The sequence below is a fragment of the Panulirus ornatus genome, chromosome 2 (assembly GCF_036320965.1).
Source record: "Panulirus ornatus isolate Po-2019 chromosome 2, ASM3632096v1, whole genome shotgun sequence".
Lineage (NCBI taxonomy): Eukaryota > Metazoa > Arthropoda > Malacostraca > Decapoda > Palinuridae > Panulirus > Panulirus ornatus.
In genome coordinates, this window is record NC_092225.1 from 70,715,226 (window position 1) to 70,738,777 (window position 23,552).

Below are 23,552 nucleotides of genomic sequence, written 5' to 3' on the forward strand. Positions count from 1 at the left end.
CCCTAAAGGACTTTGAAACGTTGCCGTGAGAGTCACGTTCTTCTCAGGGCTACCGAGACGGTGGACCCCTCAGGTTACAGCGTTACTGTGAGAAGCTGAACTGCTGAGACGAGGAGGCGAGGTGAGGTGTGCAGTTACGGCATAACGAAAGCGCTGGGAAGGACTGCACTACTGTAACGGTGGCGTCGCATTACCGTCATGATGCCGTTAAAGAGAGAGCGACACAGCGACCTGACGGACGGTGTCGGCTGTGGGAAACTGCCAGGCAGTCAACCATTAAAACTGAAGGTGCCTCAACGTGCGAAGATCAAAACGAACGATATCCCGCTGCCTTAGAAACAAGATAATTCTGTTTTTCGCCCCGCTAGAAGGTGTTGCAACAGTGGCTTCTTCTCACGTGCACCAGGAGCCCGAGGCGCATCAGTCTGTGTGACCTAATCAAGACGTTTATGGTACCACGGCGCCTAAGCTACATTCTACAAGGGCCAGGGGCCCGAAAATATACTATTGATGAGCTAGGAACCAGAGAATACACTATACATGCGCTAGGTCCCCAAGAACTTCCAACAAGTGGACCAGGGTCCCATAGGAACAATTCACAGGTACCAGGGCCCTAAGGGAACCTTCACATACGTCATGCTTCTACTAAAACCTTTCACGGGTACCGGACCCACAGAAGGGCATCTCTTGATCCATGGCGCCTCATTGCAAAGGATGACAGATACCGTGGACACAATATGTACCACGTCTCCAAGAAATCACTTCCTAAAGTGTCAAAGCCCAACTGTAACGCCTGACAAGTATAAGAACTCAGAGCGAAACACTCCACACGTACCAGAGCCCTGATACAATGCTTCTCGCCAGTACCAGAGCCCAATGGAAACACCACATGTACCAGAGCTTTAATATAAAGGATTCTCACACGTACCAAGGCCCTAAGGAAATACTTCATAGGTGAAAAAAAAACCTAAAGTTTTTCAAAGGCCTGACAGCCCTATGGCAACACATGATATCACCAGAAGTCCACCAAAACTATAGAAAATAACCCTGGTACCCAAATGGAGGTTTCAAGTGTTCCACTTTCCTATGGAAACACATTCACAAGCTCTGGTGTCCCTAGCCAACAAAACAAAACATGTACCCACAGACGCACTTCACCAGTATCAGATTCCTACAGAAACACTTCACCAGTGCCAGGCTCCTACAAGAGCACTTCACCAGTGCCAAGCTCTCACTGGAGCACTTCACCAGTACCAGGCTCCCACAAGATCACTTCACCAGTACCAGGCTCCTACAAGAGCACTTCACCAGTACCAGGCTCTTACAAGAGCACTTCACCAGTACCAGGCTCCCACAAGAGCACTTCACCAGTACCAGGCTCCCGCAAGAGCACTTCACCAGTACCAAGCTCCCACAAGAGCACTTCACCAGTACCAGGCTCCCATCGGAGCACTTCCCCGTAACAGGCTCGAAAAAAAAAAAACTACCAGGCTCCCACCGGGGCACTTCCCCAGTACCAGGCTCTTACTGGAGCACTTCACCGGTACAGGGCTCCCACAGGAGCACTTCACCAGTACCCGGCTCCTGGAGAAAAACACTCGACTTTTCCTGTAGTAAGTCCCTCCTCCGGCCACGAGTAACACACGTCCTCCTTGTGTAAGTATTCAACATGATACACTGTCGCCTGTGTCGCTGGATAAACAAATTAATTCGCATAAAGAAACAATAACCGTCGGCCACAGTCCGGGTTCATGGGGTGTTGCCCTGGTGAGCGTGGATGAGCTGGGTTTTGGAGTGACAGGCGTTTGCGGGTCGGGACGGGACGGGACGGGATCAGGTCCACGCAAGCCAACACCCAGTCAGGCAAACCTTAATACACACCATACATGGAGATGGTTCGGGCCCGTCCTGAGCCCAAAAACCAGCTAAGAGTTCCACGTGGAGCTGTCTGAGCTCCACGCCTGTCAAGGGGTCTTGGGCAGTGGCCAGAGCTACCTGATGCCTCCGTGTGTCTACCTTAACACCCAAATGCTCTCTGCTGAACAACATGATTCTCTCTCTCTCTCTCTCTCTCTCTCTCTCTCTCTCTCTCTCTCTCTCTCTCTCTCTCTCTCAACTAAAAGGAGACTCTAAGCAGGGGACAGGTGTAAAAGGTGTAGCGGACCAAAGTCAACCCAGCTGTTCATCCACCCTTGGGGTTTGGTCGACAAAAATGGTTTCCAGGCTCAGGCTGGATTATATATATATATATATATATATATATATATATATATATATATATAGATAGATAGATAGATAGATAGATAGATAGATAGATAGATAGATAGGTAGATAGATAGCGTTACTGAGATGGCCTTCCTTAGTTCCTCAGTGCCGTCTCAGCTAACATAAAAAAAATAGTAATGGCCTTACTAAACACACAGACAACTGGAAAAGTGCTGGTCGTAAATACCAAGACCTACGTGAATCATTCCAATTTCACAGGAAAATGTCACATGGCTGTAGTATTCCCAGACTCCGCCTGCAAGCGAGCGGGGAAATTCCCTTCAGCTGAAGATAACATCGTCGCCGGACGGAAAGGAGCACCATGTAACAACCTAGTTACACAGCGGTACTCACGACCTGACCTGACCTTACTTGACCTCGTACTTAAAAGCAGTTGGTCCATGAACATAACTTTCCAGTTATATCATTACAAAAGCCGTAAAGTTCTGTTCTACAGTTCTATGTCTCCCGGACATACCTCTGAAAGTCATGTATAGATGCTAATAATGTGTCATACTAGTACTCGAATTAGTGGCAATGTTAGGCTTAGAGGACGGAAGCTAAGTCCATACAAATGCAGGATTCAGGCTAGAGATGTGAGCAGAAACAGATGGTACGGTCAGAAATGGAGAGAGAGAGAGAGAGAGAGAGAGAGAGAGAGAGAGAGAGAGAGAGAGAGAGAGAGAGAGAGAGAGAGGGCAGGAGGAGGAGGAGACGGTGCTGGAGGAAACGGATGGTTTATGAGGAGGAAATAATGTCTAGTAATCAGCCTCCGCCAGGATCAGTGGTGTGTGCCTCATGCTGGTGACCTTGGCGGGTCACCGTGCACACTCCTCCCCCGCCACACCCTCCCATAATTACCGGTGTAACAGGGTTCGTATCCCCCCGGCACGCCTCACCCACGTCACAAAGCTAATATACAGCCGACGACAGCGGCCCTCTCGCAGACAGAGGCTGCAATAATTCCCACTCGGGGAGAAGCAGCTGTCGACAGACTCAGCACCACAGGAAAAGCTCGTCTGCTGCTGGGAGACAGGAGCATGACATGCGCTGGAGGCGTCCACACACGGCATCTACTGACCTGTGCCACACACCGGGGCACACCTGCACCACCTCCACTTCGTCCTCTGTTATCTCGTACAATAATAAAGAACTGGGCTCTGTGGCAAGGGACCACCATGGACATCCGACTCCTACCGACCGATACGAATAAACAAGATTACGTCATGTCCCCAGGACCTTTGTCTCCCAATACCAGAGCGTGCTAACGCCTGGGAGAGCAGTACCCTCCCATCTGTCACAGGGTCGTGACGAACGAGTTGCGAACTGGGGATGACAAGGGACCCAGCGGAAGTCGTCAGCGTCTCCTGCTGGTGTTAAGTCACAGTACCTGCATCCTTCATCCCTGTCACAGGCTCCTGACGAATGGGGGCATTGTACTGGGGAAGGCAAGGGCGTGGAACCACCCTCCCCTCCAAGTAGTGTTAGTCAGAACGTGAGCATCCTCTGCCCGGCCCTTGTGCCTCCCTCCACACCCTGCCACTCTTCCCGCTGACGACCGACCCCCGCTCTTGGTGTCATGACCGCGCACACCACCTGTTGACTGCTGTAGCCCACACGCTCAGTACTTCCCCTACCACACGAACTACACGACCCTCCCCCACCACATTACCTGTTCAACGTTCCCCACTCCACGTTACCTGTTCAACGTTTCCCCCTCCACATTACCTGTTTAACGTTCCCCCCTCTACATTACCTGTTCAACGTTCCCCCCTCCACATCACCTGTTCAACGTTTCCTCCTCCACATTACCTGTTCAACGTTCCCCCCTCCACATCAGCTACCCAACATTTCCCAACCAAAGTAGGTGCTCCGCGATGTCTATCCACACTAAGCCATAAATAAAGACGCCCGTAAAGAGACCAATGAAACAAAGCTAGTGGAACGAAGAGAGAAAAGACATTACCAGGTGGGACGCTCCTCACGATGAAGGAGACAAGTGACACCTTCCTCTACGTATAAGCCAGAAAGGCAGCCTTCTCCAGGGGGAGGAGGTAGGATGACCCCCTTAAAAATCAGGAAACTGACACGCAGGACGTAAGGACACAACGGCCGGGGTTCCAGGATGTGATGGATATTGTCCTCCAGCCCCCGGGTGTGTGTGTGTGTGTGTGTGTGTGTGTGTGTGTGTGTGTGGGAGAGGGGAACCTCGGTCTTCGTGAATACCTCGAGGAGTCTTCGGAGGTCTTCATATCCCCCCCCCCCCCAGCCAGGGGCGCTGGAAACAACAGACGGTGGACCGATGGTACCTTCCCGCCTCCCAGCAGCAGGTGCAGGAGAACAGAGGCACGATGCACGATCTCAACGAACAGGTGCGGTAGCAGGGAGCACGTTCTAATGTTATGAACCACACGCACGTTGGAAGAGGCACAGATGATGCCTCTACCCGACATGCACAGTGGAAGAGGCACAGCTGACGCCTCTGCCTGACATGCACAGTGGAAGAGGCACTACGGAACAGAGAGAGAGAGAGAGAGAGAGAGAGAGAGAGAGAGAGAGAGAGAGAGAGAGAGAGAGAGAGAGAGAGAGAGAGAGACGAGCATTTTCTGTAAGTCACACAAACGTTGGATGCAAGTTACACCATACCAGTCTCGGCAGCCGAGGTGGAACAGTAACCTCCTCACCTCACGACCGACGGGAGTACACGAGAAGTCACAGAAGACCTGACACTTCATGACGAGGTCATCTGCTGCGGGACCGTAATACATGGAGGACCATGGGGATCATGACAGATGTCTGGCTCGACGTTATACAAGAACTCGAGGAAGGTGGTGAGGGAGTGTGCCGCAGGAGAGGAGAGGATGTACACACCAGGCTGCTGGCGAAGCTAGAGAGGGATGGGCAACGACAAGTGATGCACAGGAGGCGGGGCACAATGAGCAGGGGGTGAGCTGTGTGGAGGAGGACAAGGCGGCGACTCACGGGCCAAGGGACCCTGCGAGCGTGTGACAGACTGTACTGTGTGTGAGATCTGTGAGGGAGAGAGTGGCAGAAACAGGCTGGTTAAAATGAGGAGGAAGGTGTGTGTGTGTGTGTGTGTGTGTGTGTGTGTGTGTGACGGGAGGTGAGGAGGTTGGCAGTCACGTGCAGGAGGTGAGGGAGAATCTTAAGAGGAAGCGTCAGACTGGGAGAAATATTTGGAGACACTGACATACGTCAGCAATGGAGGGATACCGGTGCAGATCAACAGTCGAGAGTAACGAGACAGAGAGATGAAGAAGGAGGCCAGAGGAGAGACAGGGGCATGTGTGAGGTGGGGAGATAAACGGAGAAACCAGGGAAGAGACCGAGGCGGGTGAGAGATGGGGGAGAAACTGGGACAGATCATGGTAGAGACCATGATGTGTGAAACAGGGAGGTGATGTGGGAGAGACCAGAGTAGAGAGACAGATGAAAACAAGATGAGGTACGGACCTCGGCAGAGAGACTTAAGATGGGTGAGAGATGGGGAAATAATGAGGCCTGGAAGAGAGCAGAGAGACTAACACGGGTGTGAGGCCTGGAAGAGAGCAGAGAGACTAACACGGGTGTGAGACGGGGAAGCAATGAGGCGTGAACCAGGGCAGAGACACTAAGACAGGTGGGGGACGGGGAGATAATGAGGCGTGCACCAGTTCAGAGACACTTGAGACAGGTGGGAGACGGGGAGATAAAGAGTCGTGCACCAGCTCAGACACACTAAGACAGGTGGGAGACGGGGAGATAATGAGGCGTGCACCAGGTCAGACACACTAAGACAGGTGGGAGACGAGGAGATAATGAGGCGTGCACCAGGGCAGAGACACTAATACGAACATAACTAAAATCATGAGTAGGGGAATAATGAGTTAGACGACAATTAGAGAGAGACACATAGACGGGAAAATGAAAACCAGACGACGGCAGAGGAGGCGAATGAGGGAAACGGGGGACATGAGGAAAAGACCAGAGGGCTACGAGAGAGAGAGAGAGAGAGAGAGAGAGAGAGAGAGAGAGAGAGAGAGAGAGAGAGAGAGAGAGAGAGGCGCGCGCTGCATGAGGTCAGGATGCCTGGAGGGGCAAGACTGGCTGAGGTAAATGCCCGACGGTGTGGGCGTCCCCCACCTCTCCCCCAGCCTCAAGTATTCCTCAGCATCAGCGTCAGGACCAGCACCAACCAGACGGTGTCCAGCCCGAGAGTCAATACATATAAGACACGTCCAGACCAATACCTTTAATAACACTAATTACAGGTATCAGTGAGGATCAGCTTGATCATGAATGACGCTATATAATACGAACGCACATCCCCACTTATCTCTTCTTCTTATCTCTTCAGATAAGAGGTTATCATAGAGCCTCGTCAGAGCATCTGGTGAATGCCTGGTGAAGAAGTCTTCGGGGGTCTTCACTCCCACAGCCCACAGTGAGCCCAGGCTGATCACCATGCGTTGTCCATTCATCTCTTCCCATCAACTTTCCACGTCAGTATACTCTCTCTCTCTCTCTACTACATGGTGTTCCTTACGTAGCTATCCTCCTGATGTGTCCTGGGGACTGGCGGGTGGGGAGGACCCTCCTGCTTGACGCATGCAGGATACTATCTCTGTCCTCCAGCAGGATACCTTCCCCAGTGCTTCAAACCCTCCACAACCCCGCAACTCCCTTTCCTCACTTCTCCCTAACCTCAAGCCATCTCCTACCTCCCTTTCCTTCCCTCCCTCTCTCATACTCCCCAACCTCAAGCTCACTCTATCTACCTCAAGCTCAATCTATTTCCTGTCTCTCCCATTCCTCATCTCTCTCTCTCTCTCTCTCTCTCTCTCTCTCTCTCTCTCTCTCTCTCTCTCTCTCTCTCTCTCTGCCTACCTCCTCCTCTTCCCCCCACCCTTCCCTTTCCTGAGCCCCACACCCATCAACTGTAACATCCCAAGATAAATGGCTCACCCAAATAAAGGTTGAAGCGCTAATGACAAATTAAATGACCCGCTGCGTCTGCGTCGAAACGTAATATTACGACAACACATTTAAATGGTCACAGAAAAATCATAAGCTATCGATCAAATGGCTTCATACAGGTAATGCTTTAACACGCTAAATGGCCAACGACACAGAGGTACTGTTATAGAATGGCCAACGGTAAACATGATTGCGAATGACTGAGTGGATTCCAAGATAAAGGCGATATACTGATAACATTTAAGTGGCACTGATTAAATACGCAATAAGTTTTCATTAGACTGAGACATCAAATGAATGAGCCAGAGAGGGCTTATACCCTGAGACAAAGAAGGCCTAAATAGCTCTGAAGCAATTCTAAGTCGGTGTTATAAGGTAACACAAAACAACCCTTGAGATAAAGATAAGCCTTTTATGATATTCTAATGGCGTAAGATACATAATCATTACTCAAAAAACATTTTAAATGGTAGAGATTAATGACTTGTAGGAAAATGGCAATCAAACAATCACGGAGAAAACAGCCTCATTACACTGTAAATGCTCTAATTGCTAAGGGTAATGGGTTAATTGTAGGCAATGCAAAACCGATGTAAGTAAATAGTATGACACATTAAATGGTCTACGTGCTCAGGACAAAATGCCAGTGGTATGCTAAATGGCTACGGCCACAGCATAACAATGTAAACGGCCTTCGTGCTTGTGAAAATACACCCTCTCGGAAACTCCCCTTGATCTTTAGCTCTTCTCTAACTTAAAAAATTAGTTACCATTATGCCCCCCCCCCTCTCCCCAATCATGTAAATTCACAACCGTATATTGTCAGTCAAATGGTTGCCTATATCCAATAAGCCGTTCCTTATCTATCTATCTATTTATCTATTTTAATAACCAAGGAGAGTGCATTGTGGGCGAGTCAGCCATAAGAGGCTGGCCACGACACATACGTAGCCCAAGTACGACCAAAACATGAGAGAGAGAGAGAGAGAGAGAGAGAGAGAGAGAGTCGGGGCAATTCCAAGTTTTAAGAGCCGAAGTTTACGGGTGTACAAGGATTCAAGGTGAACGAGAGCACATCCCAAGTTGAAGGCGAACAGTGCACATCATTACCCAGCTTAAGGTAAATATCCTGTACACATCGCCTAGTACTAGCGCACACATTACCTAGTTGGGTTAAATGCTATTTCACATGCACAGCAGCGCTCCCACAGGCCAAGGGGTCCAGCCCTGGAATACAAACTTAAGGTAAAACTGATCCATTTCTCCAGTACTTTCCGCCCACATGTCATATTGACCAGGCAGTGAACAATATATCTCCCGCCACATGACGATGCTTTTCAAACCCCTTAACAAAGATAAATGAGTATGATTTCCCCCACCCCCCTCCCTCCACCGACCTTAATCAAGAATGTTTCAACACATACTAACGCAAACCCACACCCAACCATAACTGCTCCCACCTAAACCACCGCATCGAGGGGCAAAAAGAAAACGAATTAACATTATGTTTTGGTTCTCGATTGAAAAAGTTTGTGTGGCGTTTCAGGAATGAGGCAAGATAATTGGGGGATTAGCGACCAGAAAGGCGCAACAATCACCTTCAAGGCGTGAACATGGTGCGAGAGATGTCGAAAAAAAAAAAAAAATGGCGGCCTTATTGTAGTCTTGCAAACGAGCGGAGACTTTAGTAATTCTGATTTTTAGTTTCCTCTCTACGAGCGGCGGGTTTATTCTGCGCTTGAGCCCAGCCTGCAGGAAGTGGCCATAAAGAAGAGAGCGCGCAGCAGCTACTGCGCCGGTGGAGGCGACCGCTTCATGACCGTCCACAATGTTTACATCGGAGAGATGCGGACGCAGTCAACTGGTACACGATGTTTGCACTGTTCAGAAATCGATGATTTACAACGGATGGTAGTAAGGACGGTAGTGGGGTCAAGCCACATGACAGCAGCATTCTCAAACCAGGAAGCATAACTGTTAGCTCGGGCTAATTAATATGTGGGGTTGGGGATAAAATCACAGATCGTACGCAACCTGGAGACTCTATTCTATAGAAACTCGCGGACATTTCTGGACATTTCCTAATATGATCACCACCACGGGACTAACTAATGACTACACACAGTCAAGGTGTGTGTGTGTGTGTGTGTGTGTGTGTGTGTGTGTAGGATTTAAACACATTACCACGTGTGGTTCAATATTAAAAATTCACGGCGGAAGCCACCAATGCGTGTTCCCTGTGAAATTTACTATCATTGTTGTTAATGGAAGCATTATTACAAGTTAAACTCCACTGAGAGTGATACTAACTCCAAGACTCAATACGTCTAAATAATCCACTTCCTTCGCTTACCTCCAAATGTTAAGTTAAACCCAAGAACAACATATGACGTAACTTCCTACAATCACCAGAGTAAGTAAACGAAAAACGAAGACGAAGAAAACGATGGGGGAGGCAGTGAGAGCGTCGGAAACGATGCCAAATATCGCAGGGAACCCTGATACCCTGGAATATTCTACACTTGAGAGGATATAAACCACTGAAGATTACGACCAACACCCTGTCCACACAGCCCCTCCACAAGAAATGGGATATTGGGAAAACTTTCTCATCCCGCCTTGCGTTTCAGTTATTACATATTCCACACTTTTTCAATTTGTTTCTGGAAATTTTCATTGGACGCATCACAGCATTTTCTTGGGACACTATTCCCATTCTTTACATGTTAAGTAAAACCCTTAAGCACGACGTTACGACCCATGAGCACGACGGTACGACCCTTGAACAGACGGTACGACCCTTGGGTAGAATAGCCAAGCCTAGCCTATCAAAAAGTTCTCACTTAAAGCGCCTGGTTTAATGTCTTACGCTCAAGATGTTATTAAACACCAAATAAATTCGTGTTATGCTACATTACACAACGACCCTACAACGAAGGCACGATAGTGGTACCGCATGTTTTAAGAGTACTGGTCAGATTCCATTGGTTTAAATTTTTTTTTTTTTTTTTTTTACATTTGTCCATGTCAACTCGAGCGAATTTCACGAGTCTGCAAGCATCATATCATCACCCTTTTACAATCAGTCACATGAATGTAACTCTTCATTGTATATTCCAAACATCTGGGTGAAAACTTTCTCAATTTTTCCATTTTCATTTACAGTTTACGAGGCGGCCGGGGTTAGAGATCAACTAAATTATTCACACGGCCTGACACGACTCCCAAGGCGAGACAACTTTTGGTTATCTTCGAAACGGAAATATTTATGGACTCGGACGGGGGGGAAAAAGAAAAAGACAATGATAATATACCTGCGGGTCTGCGGAGAACTGAAGAATTCTTCCACGTTCTTCTGTAACCTTTGGCCGCGCAATTTTGGGAGGGAGGGAACGAGATGGGGTAATCACCGGCGAATTCTTCACCAACATGTCCACAGTCTGCCAATTACAGCGGTAATATCCTCTCCCTGAATATGGACACCGAAACAAAAACTCGCACAACGAAATCAATAAATTCCCTGCGGTATCTACAAAGGCTGGGTACAGGTCGTGTTAATGACATTGGTAACATTGTGTTGTCTGGACCGGATGGAGCCAACCCAGGCACAGAATATTGGCAACACTGGCCACGGGCTTACTACGTTGCTGATGCAAAAGTCGAACCTCACAATTTCTGCGTTTATTTACATGTGAGACACCAGTCACGAACCTGTATAAAAAAAAAAAAAAAAAAACCGAGCTAATATTGTTGAGAAGGCATGATCTGGCCAGGCCGTACATATGCAAGTTTCTGTGTTGGCTCTCACGGGAGACGTGACAGCGAACATGTAATAAACAGTGGGTACGATATATCGACAGAAGAGGGGTGGCAGGTGGGCCTAAGTGGACCCAAGGTTGCAGCTTTCCAGAGTTTGAGTGTGGAGGCCAGCCAATCGAGGACTGACCGTTATGATACCTCCTCCTCCTCCTCCTCCTCCTCCTCCCCTCGAAGAGCTGAGCTGTGGAATTCTCGTCTTTGTTCTTTTCCTAAAATCTTTCTACTTCGAAGAGTCAAGCCAACAGAACAACACAGGAGTCCTGAGCAATTCTCAGATCTTTTATTACTTAACTTTATTATTTTCACCCGAGATTGCCTTTCACCGTGGCACGCTAACCCCGTGCCATGTCGGTCACTAAATAAAAAAAAAAGTAAGTCTTTTCCACGACTGAAAAAAAAAAAAAGACAAAAAGGGGACGGGGTAGACTCGTACAGTGCTACTATCGGCAACTGTACATACCCACAACAACCAAACACCACACCTTCCTGCTCTAAGCCTGAGTGAGACATACGGGCATACCAGACCGTGTGTGTGTGTGTGTGTGTGTGGATGTGTGTGTGTGGTTGGGGTGATGGAGGAGGTGTTCTAGTAAACAATCGTGGGACAGGTGGAGTATTGAAAGATTTGACCTTACGAGTGTACAGGGCACAAAATATGTTTTTGTATACATACGCGCGCACATCACGTGCCAACGTGTATAGTTTAAGATACGCACATCCACCTACTACTGTTCGTGAATGTGTGTAAAATTACATTAGTGGTTTTTGTTGTGCTTGTCGTATGTAAATCTCAGGAAGCTTATGGTCACAGGGTTAACGCCCTCTGTGTAATCTGTGGTGTCCACTAATGCCAGAATCTATCATAGTGTGATGTGGTAATCCCGTGTGTGTCTACACACAGTAGGCTTCTCTACCCGCGTCCCTGCCCCGCCAGTGTGTAGTAAGTTCCCTACAACCTGACCCAACTACCCCCTGCCACGCACCTCTCACTCATGCAATCACTGAAATGCTTTGCCTGTGCACGGACAGATAAAGATGTGAAATTAAAACTACAACCACAACCTCCCTACATCCTCTACAGTGTTACGAGCCTGCAACCGCAAGGGGGACGTCAAGCACAGTCCAGGGCCATCTCTCCCAAGGATCAGGGGCAATAACTGGGATCAATGTCTTCTACTGGAATCCCGACACTCAGACACATACACACATCCCAACCCATGCACACAAGCCTCCTAGCCTTACTCCGTAAATGGGAGACATCCAGATGGGTTAGTACACCTGTTATTGGGTTACGAATGTAAGGTAGTTATGGAGACAGCAGATGCCTCGTAGATTTTGATATGATTTGAGCCGGTAACCCCAGCAAAATGCATTGTGCACCCCACGCTCATCCCGTGAGCGGTATCGCAAATGGATTAAAGAGATCTCAAAGAATCTTTGACAGACCCCAGTGGACTGAGTCTCATTACAACGAGTATTACATGACTGGTCCATTACATAAGCTGAGTCACATACATTACATAGTCTTTCATGTGGCAAGTTTTACCAACTACATACAGTAAGTGGATAAAATCTTGTAATTTCAGGAATCAATATCAGGTATCTTGTTATTAACAATGAGGTGTTGTGTCACACACTTCTTCTAAAGTTTGTATAGACCTATCACTAAAAGGCTCTATTTTCTCACATTCTAAGACACTGTTCTTGTTTGTGTCCAAATCTTTGGTCACAAACTTGACCCGTGGGTAATGAATCAATCCCTCTGGCATCACTGTTCCCCACAGAACATGGTCCAGACCACAACCTGAGGCGAGGCTGAGTCAAATATCGCGCTCTTAGTCACAACACTCTGCCATCATCACCAATACACACAACATCTCACAAACACAAATACAGATCGGCTCCTGTAAAACACCACTGGCGCCACAGGCAGCAATCCTGTAACATACAGTGAAGGTTCCCATCTAGAACAGGGAGTCGGGATCAATAACTGGGCATCTACACTCCAGACTGAAGTGTTTGCCATTCTCGCTGACCTAAAAGAATGGAAAGAAAGCCTCACTGAAAGCGACTCTCCTTCCTGACTTTGCTTAGTGTAAACATTTTCTTTATCGTATACCTTGCTAGAAAGTCGTATTATCGTTACAAACAGTCCACTCTCACAGTGAACTGTTCAATCATTCATTTACTATTGTTATTGCTAATGGATTTCAATCAATAATACCCAGTTCCTGCACCTTCTGTGCACTCTGTATCCTCTTTCGCACCACCTCCCACAGGATAGGCAGGACTGCACAATCACCTCGCCGACCTTACAGGTAAAAAAAAAAAAAGAAAAAATAATCCCACTACTGCAGCCTAGAATTTACTACATGGGTAGTAAAGACGTTGCCACGGAAGGACGTGATGAAGATAAGGATCCGACGAATTGGTGCAGGTCATGACAGCGAGGATGGGATGGGAGAGAGGGTGAGAGCTAAATAGAGAGACCCGGAGAGTAAAGCCAGAGGAGTGGATGAAGTGGACACAAGGCGGGGGAAACTGAAGGGTTTATGAGGGTTGAGGGGGGAAACTGGCGCTCGTTAAGAGGATGGGAAGGAATGTGTGTGAAGACGAGAGGAGCCGGGGTAAGGGGGGGGGGGGGGGAAGACGAGAGGCAGCGAACGCCCGGTGTACGGCCCTAGGAACAGATACAGATCTTCTCCGGACGGACACACAACACCGCCACGTCACACAAATCACTTAAAGGACCCTTCCCTTAATAGCACCAAACGAGGCGTGATAAAAACACCACCAGGCGCCCCTCACCCCAAGAGAGGACGCGAGACAAATCGCCTGTCGCCTCTCACTGTAACGGAGCCAGAAACACACCATACACACAGGCCAGCGATTTCCTCCACCCGTGTCACCACACACATGAGATACAATGCCGGCCGACCCCCAGGAACGTCAAGGGGGACCTGAGGAATACATGACCTGTCGCCTGGAGGGACTTTGGACAAACCGCCTGTCACCTACGAACTCTGGGTTCATCTGCTCCCGGAACGACATCACTGCGTCTTCTGCTACCCTACCCGCACCCTCCGTCACCCAATACGACGCCTTACGTCGCCCTCCACGACGCCTTACGTCACCATACACGGCGTTTTCCGTCATCCTAGCACGAAGCATTCCGTCGCCCTACATGGCGTTTTCCCGTCTCACCATACACGATATCTGTAACTCTCTACGACGCCTTACGTCACCCTGGACGACGCGTCGCCTCCCGGGAGAAGAGGGCCACGGCTCCTCAACCTTGCGTCACCACAGCTCTCACGACCAGGGAAGATGGGAGCAGTGCGCGTCAGGCATGTCCTCTTGCGGGGAGCACGGAGACCCAGGTGGGGAGGTCGAGAGCTTAGGGTAGGGATGTGACGACAAGTGCAACCTGTTTCCTGCTCCAGGTAAGGAACCAGGGGACCTTACGCACGGCATCAGGAAGTATAGTAAAGTGAGTGTAGGAATGAGAGGAGTTTGTAAATTACAGGCGTACAGCACAAGTGGCGTCCGTGCTCAAGTGTGAGGGTCTCATGTGTAACAGACGTTGCTAAAGACACCAGTAAGGGTCCTTTCAAAGGATGAGAGGCTTCTGAGCGCTGTGTGTACTGCCAAGGCAAGCTTAGCACCCTTCCTCTAACCCTCCACCACCCGTGTGTGTCCCGGCCCTGCGTATGCCAACCTTCACACGTGAAAAAGGCATTGGTTGATTTATAACACCTCCGCCTTAACCTTCAAGTCACCCAGCAGGGGATTCCTCTGGTGGCTTCTCCACCCAGTGCCTCTCCGGCCGCGCCCAAAATGTGCCATGCAACTCCTGATACACCATACTGTTACTGCTAGTGTTTCCCAACCCCGGGGAAGTCAAGGACCCACTCTCAGAGGAGCTCCTTGAGTTCCCCCTTGAATGCGGCCGCTCCCCTACTGCGTAATACGTCAGGGGATGCAGGCACCGACGGGGCGTTGGCGATCATACCTGATATAAGCCTTCCTCACACGATGAACACCATTGCAACACCGTTAATGAGACTATTACACCGGCTACACAGCAGCAGTTCCCTCCATATTGCGTCCAGCTGAGACCCACTCTTGACTCCAGCGTTTGGCGAGCTGTTAGCACAAGGAATGTGGTCTTGCCGACACTTGGTTCTGGACTTAAATTACGTTATTGGACTGATCGTCTGTGTTTCAGGCCACGGAAGTCGTGACCTCTGGAGGGTTACCCATAACAGCTTCACAAAAACTGTTAAGAGGAGAAAGAAAACGACCCACGAATGTCCTTGGTGTTAATCCTCCACTTCCCCAAAGAGATAATGGCCTTATCCTAATTGTAAACCCGACTCGAGTACTTCGCTGGAGGAAGCAGTTCTCATAAACGTGTGACTTCCTTCTCTTGTACAGGAGTCGTATACACTTCCGAGTATAAGACCATCTTTACTTGTCAACTTATAATAACAGCAACGATTTTGTTTATGGAAATGTTGTGCTATGAAAATACACCTTTTCCATCAGGACGACTTACCCAATGCGGTAACCTGTCTGTATAAACTACATAATACCTATATGTGAATCCCGTGCTGGTCTAAGAGCCTTTGACGGAGGCGACCTGGTGAGCAACACGGCAACCTGACCCCTGGCGATGCTCACTTCATTCGTTTCACCCGTGCACTGGAAGATGCACTCCCACCTGTGCAACTTCACTTACATTATGTCATCTTGTTTTCCCAAGTGAATTCGACAAAAATGTATTTCTGTGGTGACTGGTCCGTCCACACAAGCGATCCGCATTACTGTGATCTTATCGTGCACAGGGGATGGTGATCTGAGGAGTCCAGTACCTGTACTTCTACATCATCTTTCTTTCCTGGTGTGAGGCTGGTGGTGCAGACCGTCCTCCCTGTAACAACGGTGATGGCCACTCGTCTCTGTTTCTATACAGCTGACATGTCACGTCACGTGACCTCAATTACGTGAAGCCATGGAACATTGTCTTCATTTCGCTTTACTGTACAAGTGTCTGGCGATTGATCTTCCTATCAAAGTAATGAAACTGGAAAACACAGGGAGTTGAAAATAATTAAAACTATATACTCGTAATAATGGGTTAGAGGGAGAGAAGTAATTCACAGAAGGACACACACAGATGAATGGCAAGACGTAACACGTAATGGAGAGGGACACGAGCCGTGTGTGTGTGTGTGTGTGTGTGTGTGTGTGTGTGTGTGTGTGTGTGTGTGTGACCTACATCCATCAACGGCCAGGCCTGGTGAGACTGTGGCACCCCTGGCTGCGGCAGTGGGAGGCATGACAGACGTCACCAACGTTAACCATTTTCTTCACGCAGGTGAGGCGGGTGCTCGGGGAGGGCAAGACACAGATTGCAAGAGACGGCTGTAAGGTGTGGAGACTTAGGGTATATGTTTACTGAAGTATTGTAAGCGATTCGATTAACATGTATTTCTAATACAGTATTCAACTACCCCGGCGTGTGTGTGTCTTTGTCTGTGTAATTACTTTATAGTCAGTACCTATTTCAACTGTATGGGAGGGACTTTTACATCGTAGGGCCCCATCTCTTGAACATTTACTATTATCATACATCTTCTTAGACTCTTCATGCTGTCTGTATTTACAATGTCCTAATTCAATTCCTCCTATTTAACCAAAACTATAAAAAAAAAATGATTTTTACATCTTTCTCTAATTTAACGTTATTTCATGTTATGTGTTCTGGATGTTCTACCGAAAATGTGTTCACTGTCTTACGTTATCAACCTGCTATATAACTAAAAGACTGTGATCAAACCATCCCCGACTCTTCTCTCTTCCACGGGTGAATCTAAAGCTACAAACTTTCTCTGTCACTCAGCCCTCTTGTGTCAAGTACCACTTCTGTTGCCTTCCTCTACACCAGCGATTCTCAACCAGGGGCAAACGTACCACCCTCCCGGTAAAAATGTACATGGCGGGAGAGAGAGAGAGAGAGAGAGAGAGAGAGAGAGAGAGAGAGAGAGAGAGAGAGAGAGAGAGAGAGAGAGAGAGAGAAGAAGAAGAAGAAGAAGAAGAAGAAGAAGAAGAAGAAAGTATCAAACTGAAAATTAGAAATAATACACTATACTCGGCCAGCTCTCACGTGGATAAGACTTATTTTGAACCCAGTATCTGAGCTCCATAGTGAGGTACAGATTTTCCTTCGTGACCACGATTTAAAGACGTGGGAAAAGTCTGCTGATCCAAAGTTCATCGCCTCTTTAGGGCACCTCTCAGATGTATTTACCCATCTTAACCAAGTCAACAAATAACTCCGGTAAACAATCGTTGAGGCAGGTGAAAAGATGAAGGTACTGCAGACAAAGCTGGACTTATATAGGGCACGAAGAATTCATCAAAATAATCTTGCAAAATTTCCAAACTTGGCTGAGGTCGAAGAAGACCCTGGCGTGTTACCTGAAATGAATGAAGAACATCACGGCACACTGGAACATCTTGACGCATCACTTCAATGACTACTTTCCCAGACGACTTGATTCCTACAGAAATATGGAAATTAAGACCTTGTACCCCCTGACCTGTCGGACGTGAAAGATGACGACGACCCAGCACAGGAGTTGCTGACTGATCACGAGTCCTGTGCTAGTCTTAAGGAAGATTTTGATACAAGAGTTAGTGATGATTTCTGGATGAAACACAACAGATTCATTCCCGTTCCTTCCTCAGCGCGCCTTCACAGTGCTTGCCTCCTTTGAATCTGGTTTCTCTACTTCAGTAGCAATGAAGACAAAGGCAAGGAACCGTCTGACGAGCCGATGACGAGATGAGGTAGTAGCGTTCTTATCAACACCTCCTCCTCCTCCTACTCCTCCTCGAGTAAACAAACTGGTTGATGATTCATCAGCAGAGTTCACACGGATAATTATGCTTCTGGTATTTTCGTTTGATCTTGCTTGACGTAAAAGTGGGCTGTATATTCTTCTTTCCTTCATCAAAGTGTTTATCTTGCGCAAAACCTTACTAATAATAAAGGTGTTTCCATTTGTTTTTCTGTGCCTTTATGCCAGACATTTTTTTTTTCTTTTTTTTTTTGCATGGTAGTAAGAGGGTAAATGGCGAAATACTTCAAGCCGAGGAGATATACGACATAGGAAGGGTTGGGAATCACTGCACCAGACCTTCTTTATAAGATCCTTGCGCAAGCAACTGCGGTGACCAAACTTGAGAAGTATATTCTAGTTTTGGCCTAATGGACGACGTGCACAGCTTGCCGAATAATTTGCTTACCCATGACCTTGAATGCGACTCTAATATTCACCGGCAGACAGTTGGTCTCCTTAACAATTCTCCTGAGATTGGGACTCTGGCAACAGGTTCGGGACGATGTTAAATCCCAAGTAGTTCTTACACAAATACATCATCCTTCCTGCTATATAGTATTCACATCAAGGCCTGCCTTCGCTATGATACATCCTCATTACTTCATACTGACACGCGGGGTGAATTTCATCACACATGTATTGCACCAACTTTGGAGTCGGTTTGGGTTCCCATGTAACTTGATGCAAGTAACCTCATGTTTCACTTCCCTCATAACCTTTGCCTCATCTGCAAACACATTCAGGTAGGAGTCCATACCTGGTAGCAATTCATTCACACAGATCAAAGTTTTGATGGCTCCAGAACAGAACCGTGCGGCACTCCTCTTGTGATGACCCATTTCGAATAGGTTTCTCTGACGTAACTCGTCTGTTGTCTCCATTAAGAAAAGCAACCAATCGACGAAGACTCCTTCCTGCCTGATGTTCAGAGCATCTTAGTCAGTCTCCCATGACGTTGTGTTAAATGCTTTCTGGCAGTCCAAATACGAAAATTCACCCAGCCTTCTCATTTGTCTAAAACAGAGCTCGCTCTCTCGTAGAAGTCTTGGAAGCTCGCCTACGTTTGTGTGTGTGTGTGTGTGTGTGTGTGTGTGTGTGTGTGTGTGTGTTAGATGGTTTATAAAAGCAGCAACTTGGTTAAGCCACGAGTTGTTCAGTATGTGTACTAACGGATGAGAAGCGTGGCAATCATTCCATTTTCATGGAACACGTAAAGCGTTAGAACATAATGGATACTCAGCCATTTATGCAACAAAAAAATCTAAATACTTAAAAGAGAATAGTTCCCAGAAGCAAAACTGGATCCTGAAGAGTGGCCCCGAGGATGTTATCGAGTTAGTGATACACGAGGTGAAGGCTTCAGCTGTCAGCATCGCCCCCAAACAAAAGCTATTATCTGCACCTCTGTTACGCTGGCAGAGTAATCCCGTCACAAAAGATGTCTCCCCCACCTGCATCAGGATCAAATAGCATCATCCAACAAAAGAGGCATTCACTAAGCCATTACATGATTACTAACCTAAAATGAGCTATTCGACCTCACAGAGTATCCCATAATAAATAACGAGGGTAATAAACTACAGAAGGCGTAACCAGCTCGTGTGTGTGTTGGAAGCCGCCGTCCCACACACACCAGCCTCCTCTATCATCATACTAATGACCCAACTCCTGTCATCTGGTATTCCCTGCCAAACTCGGGACCTCACTCTCGTGATAAGTGACACAGGATTATGTAAATATCACAAGATACTTCACGTCTTCGTTCCGCCAATACATTACGCCTGAAACCATCGTCTTAGAAATCTATCGGCACAGTTTACATTCCACAACTATCAAACTGTCCTCACAAATGACCAGCACCTGCCTAACAAGGAAGAGCAAACAGGGCTTCTAACAATAGTGGATCACTGAACGTTTGTGTTCGGCCTCCACCAGCCTAACGAACTCGATCGAAACATGCAAAGACCGAGTCTGATACACACACCATACCACAGGCTTTCATACTCCCCTGCGGTGGGCACGGGGAACGTCTTCTTCAATACGGCGTTCAGTCTTGATGACTGATTCGGTTAACTTTTGTTCACAAGAACGAGTTAAAAACTAGCTGCTATTTCTACCCTCAAAGATGCCCATCTACGACCCAAAAAATTAAGCGCTGCTTTACAATAATCAGAAGTATGGTGTTGCTGTATTCACTGCTGTAACAGCTTGTGAAATGAGAAAAAATATATTGCCTTAAGAAGACATGCAGTGCAGGGGACACACACACACACACACACACACACACACACACACACACACCTTCTGCCAGAGAAGTGAAGGGGTCATGAGGAGCGTGTGGAGCCACCAACATACAGTATTAAACACCCAACGTCATCGCCACCACCACCACCAGCAGATGAGCTACCACCGCGTCAGATGGTCTAGCGTGAGGCAGTCTGCACATCACTGTACTTCACATTAACATTAACACCGCGCTAAGAGCTACGGTACCTGGACTTTTAACGTACCATCAGAGAACGTTTAAAACTTTAAAAAAAAATGGTCTCCATCACCCGGGGTAACCATATCATTACTCTGACAGTCTGTATCGGTCATTTTCAACGCGTAGCTAACACTCCACCAGCTTCTTGGACTTACAGAGCACAGCTCACATTCATCTGTACACCAATGATAACTTGCACTACCTTACAAACCAATGGTGGGTTAGGGCGGCCCAAGGGCGGCTTATGCCCACAACACACACACACACACACACACACACACACACACACACACACATACAAGCGAAGGCAGACGCTCCCGCTAAGGGCAAACGGAACACAAAGACAACAGACAAACAATAGATGCCCGTTAGTACCACCACCACCACACCGACCGCCCTGACCTCCACTGTCTGGGTCTTGGCGGGGCGGAGGCTGGCAGGGTAGGGTAGGGTGGGAAGGGGAGGGGAGGGAAGGTGGGAGGGGATAAGAAGAGGAGGGGAGGAGGAGGCTGGAGATGGGGGAAGGAATGGCAAGAGGAGGTGGCATGAGAGGGGATAGAGAGGTGCGGAACAGGGTAGGGAAAGGACTACAAACAGTAACAGACCGCTGCGTCCTCTCGAGCACTGTGGTAACACAGGTCACAGAAGCTCAGTCTGGACACAGCAGGTAAAAAACAAACAAACAAATAACGTAACGAAATCTCTCTCGTTACTATTCGAACTATGTAGGCGTACATAACGTCACTCCTGGACTTGGCGTCCGGCATTCCTCTAGTCTCGTCTTCAACGCATTTCTCGAGTTGTTGTTCTTTTCAGCTATTGTCGTTCAGAAATCCTCCCACTCGTTAAAAATGCTCTCGAAGAAAAACCAACCTTGTTTCTATCGAAGCAAAGCGCTTGCCCACAAGCTGGTATCCATGGCCACCGGGTAGAGTCAGACTGAGCTACTAATCTTCAATATAATCAGCTGCTCACACCACTACTGTCCAAGCCTCTGCTCATGATGAGGACCTGTATCAAGTCACCTTCTAACCCTCACATTTCCAAGGTAATTACGTTACGGTCGTCCCGTCGGCTCTCACAGGATCTGTTCCTCAAGTTCGGGAGTCATCATCTGGCATCTCACAGCTGTACCCTGTTGACTTATTTTTTCCAAGAAGGGCGACCACAACTGTGAACACTGCAGACACTTGGAAGGGGCGAGCGGTCCTGGGCAGGGGGAGGAGCCCGGGGGAGTAGAAAGGTGGGGCTGGTGACGGCGAGGGGGAGGGGGGGGGGTGAGGAATGGGAGGTGGGGGATGTGAGGAGGCAGTGAGGGCTGAGGGTGGGTAAGGTGGCCCTGGGGTAAGGGGACGACGAGGCTGGGCGGTGGGGGAGGGGCGATCAGACCTTGTAACTAAGGTCTCTCTGAAGGTCTGCAACACATCTTTACACACCACCCCCGACCCTCCCACGTACACATCACCATCACACACATGTACTGGTTACGTACACACACACACACACCAGACGTACAGGCATTATCATGGCAATATAGTACACACGGACAAAGCATCCAAGGGGTTGGCTGCACATATGTACAAGCCCAATACACGCACACGTACACAACACTTATGTAAACACCTCTCTCACGTAGAGCGACGCGGGCGCAAACAGAGACGACAAGCAAGCAAGCACAGGCTCCGTCCGTACATACTGAGGGACGACCCCCAACACCACGCTTCTCAACATGCCCTTCTAGATCGAGTGAGAGGTCTCGAGAAAATCCTCCCAGGGAATTCTGCTGGGCGCTGATGATAAATACTCGTGGGGGCCTTGTCCTTGCACGCCCCCCCCCCCCCTCTCTCTCTCTCTCTCTCTCTCTCTCTCTCTCTCTCTCTCAGGTTGTAAGACCCACACATCTGTACAACTCACTCTGGACACATTTTTTTTTTTATTTTCCTGCATGCACTCGGGAACTACCGTCAGAGCGTTAACAACGTCTTGTCTACGACGTGCTCCACCTTGGTGAGGGTCATCCTCCTTCCTTCCTTCCTTCCTTCCTCCTCCTGGGGAATGGGGACTGGCCACAAGTACACGTGACACCCTCCTTATGGAGTTCTCACGACCTGGCCCCACCCCAGCCTACGCCAAGACACCCAGCAGCAGAAGCGCCGGGTGTAGGTAAACATTTCTTCGTGCAGTAAACAGGAGATGGGAAAGAGCAGAGTGTAGACTACACTCGGTGGAACCAAGGGTAGAAAATGGGATAAAGAGGACTGTCCACGACACTTCGCGGGACGGCTGAAACAGGATACAACACCCGGTATCCAATACTTCGCGAACACCAACAGCAGGTAACAACACGAGCCCAGGTACATACGATACTTCCTGGAACCATAAGAAGAAAACGGGATACAGAGTTGAATGCCGTACACCCTATTACGGGAATCATGGCTTTTCAATAGACCATGCAGAAAATACGGGGGATATACGGGCGTCGTAGATGTAGCACCATAACCAACACAGACAAATATCGTCGAAAACGAGATGTAAAAAAAAAAAAGGACGATAAATAGAAAATGGCAAACTGGATGAGGGTACTCACTGGGGTGGAGGACCTTCTGAGCCTTGGAGTGGGAGGCGCAGAAGGAGCTGTACAGCTTGAACTGGCTGGCGTAGTACAGGAAGGCGCTACCGATGGAGAACAGCACGTTCTGTTGGGAGGGTATGGAGAAGACTGTGTGGGTCTTAATGAACACAGGAGTTGAGTCATGTGAATAACATGTCCTTTACTGTTATTTCCTGCACAACAATGATATTTGTCGTCGAATGAACAGTGTTATTCAACACGTCATTCGACTGGAAAGTGAAGAAAAGGTGACAAAAAACTGATTCAATGACCTGAATAAGACTAACTAACTATCCCAAGGTCATTAGCATGTCAGGATCGGGTGATTAAAGATGGTCTACACATTCTATGTGGAGGAGGTGAACAATGATGATTTACCACATCGTGTGTGGGAGGAGGTGACGAAAGACAGCTGACCACATTATGTAGTGAGGTGATCTAGGAGGGTTTACCACATTTCTATGCGGTGGGAATGAACATGGATGGT

General features: G+C 48.2%; 1 protein-coding gene across 10 annotated transcripts in view; it reads right to left on the reverse strand.

Moving 5' to 3' along the window:
- sif (still life) overlaps positions 1-23,552 on the reverse strand; it is a 1,536,257-nt gene that overhangs the window by 142,654 nt on the left and 1,370,051 nt on the right. For all 10 annotated transcript variants that reach the window (XM_071677265.1, XM_071677235.1, XM_071677256.1 and 7 more), the window contains one exon: positions 23,042-23,150. In XM_071677265.1, coding sequence (XP_071533366.1) covers positions 23,042-23,150 — 109 coding nt within the window. The remainder of the gene's footprint in view (positions 1-23,041; positions 23,151-23,552) is intronic.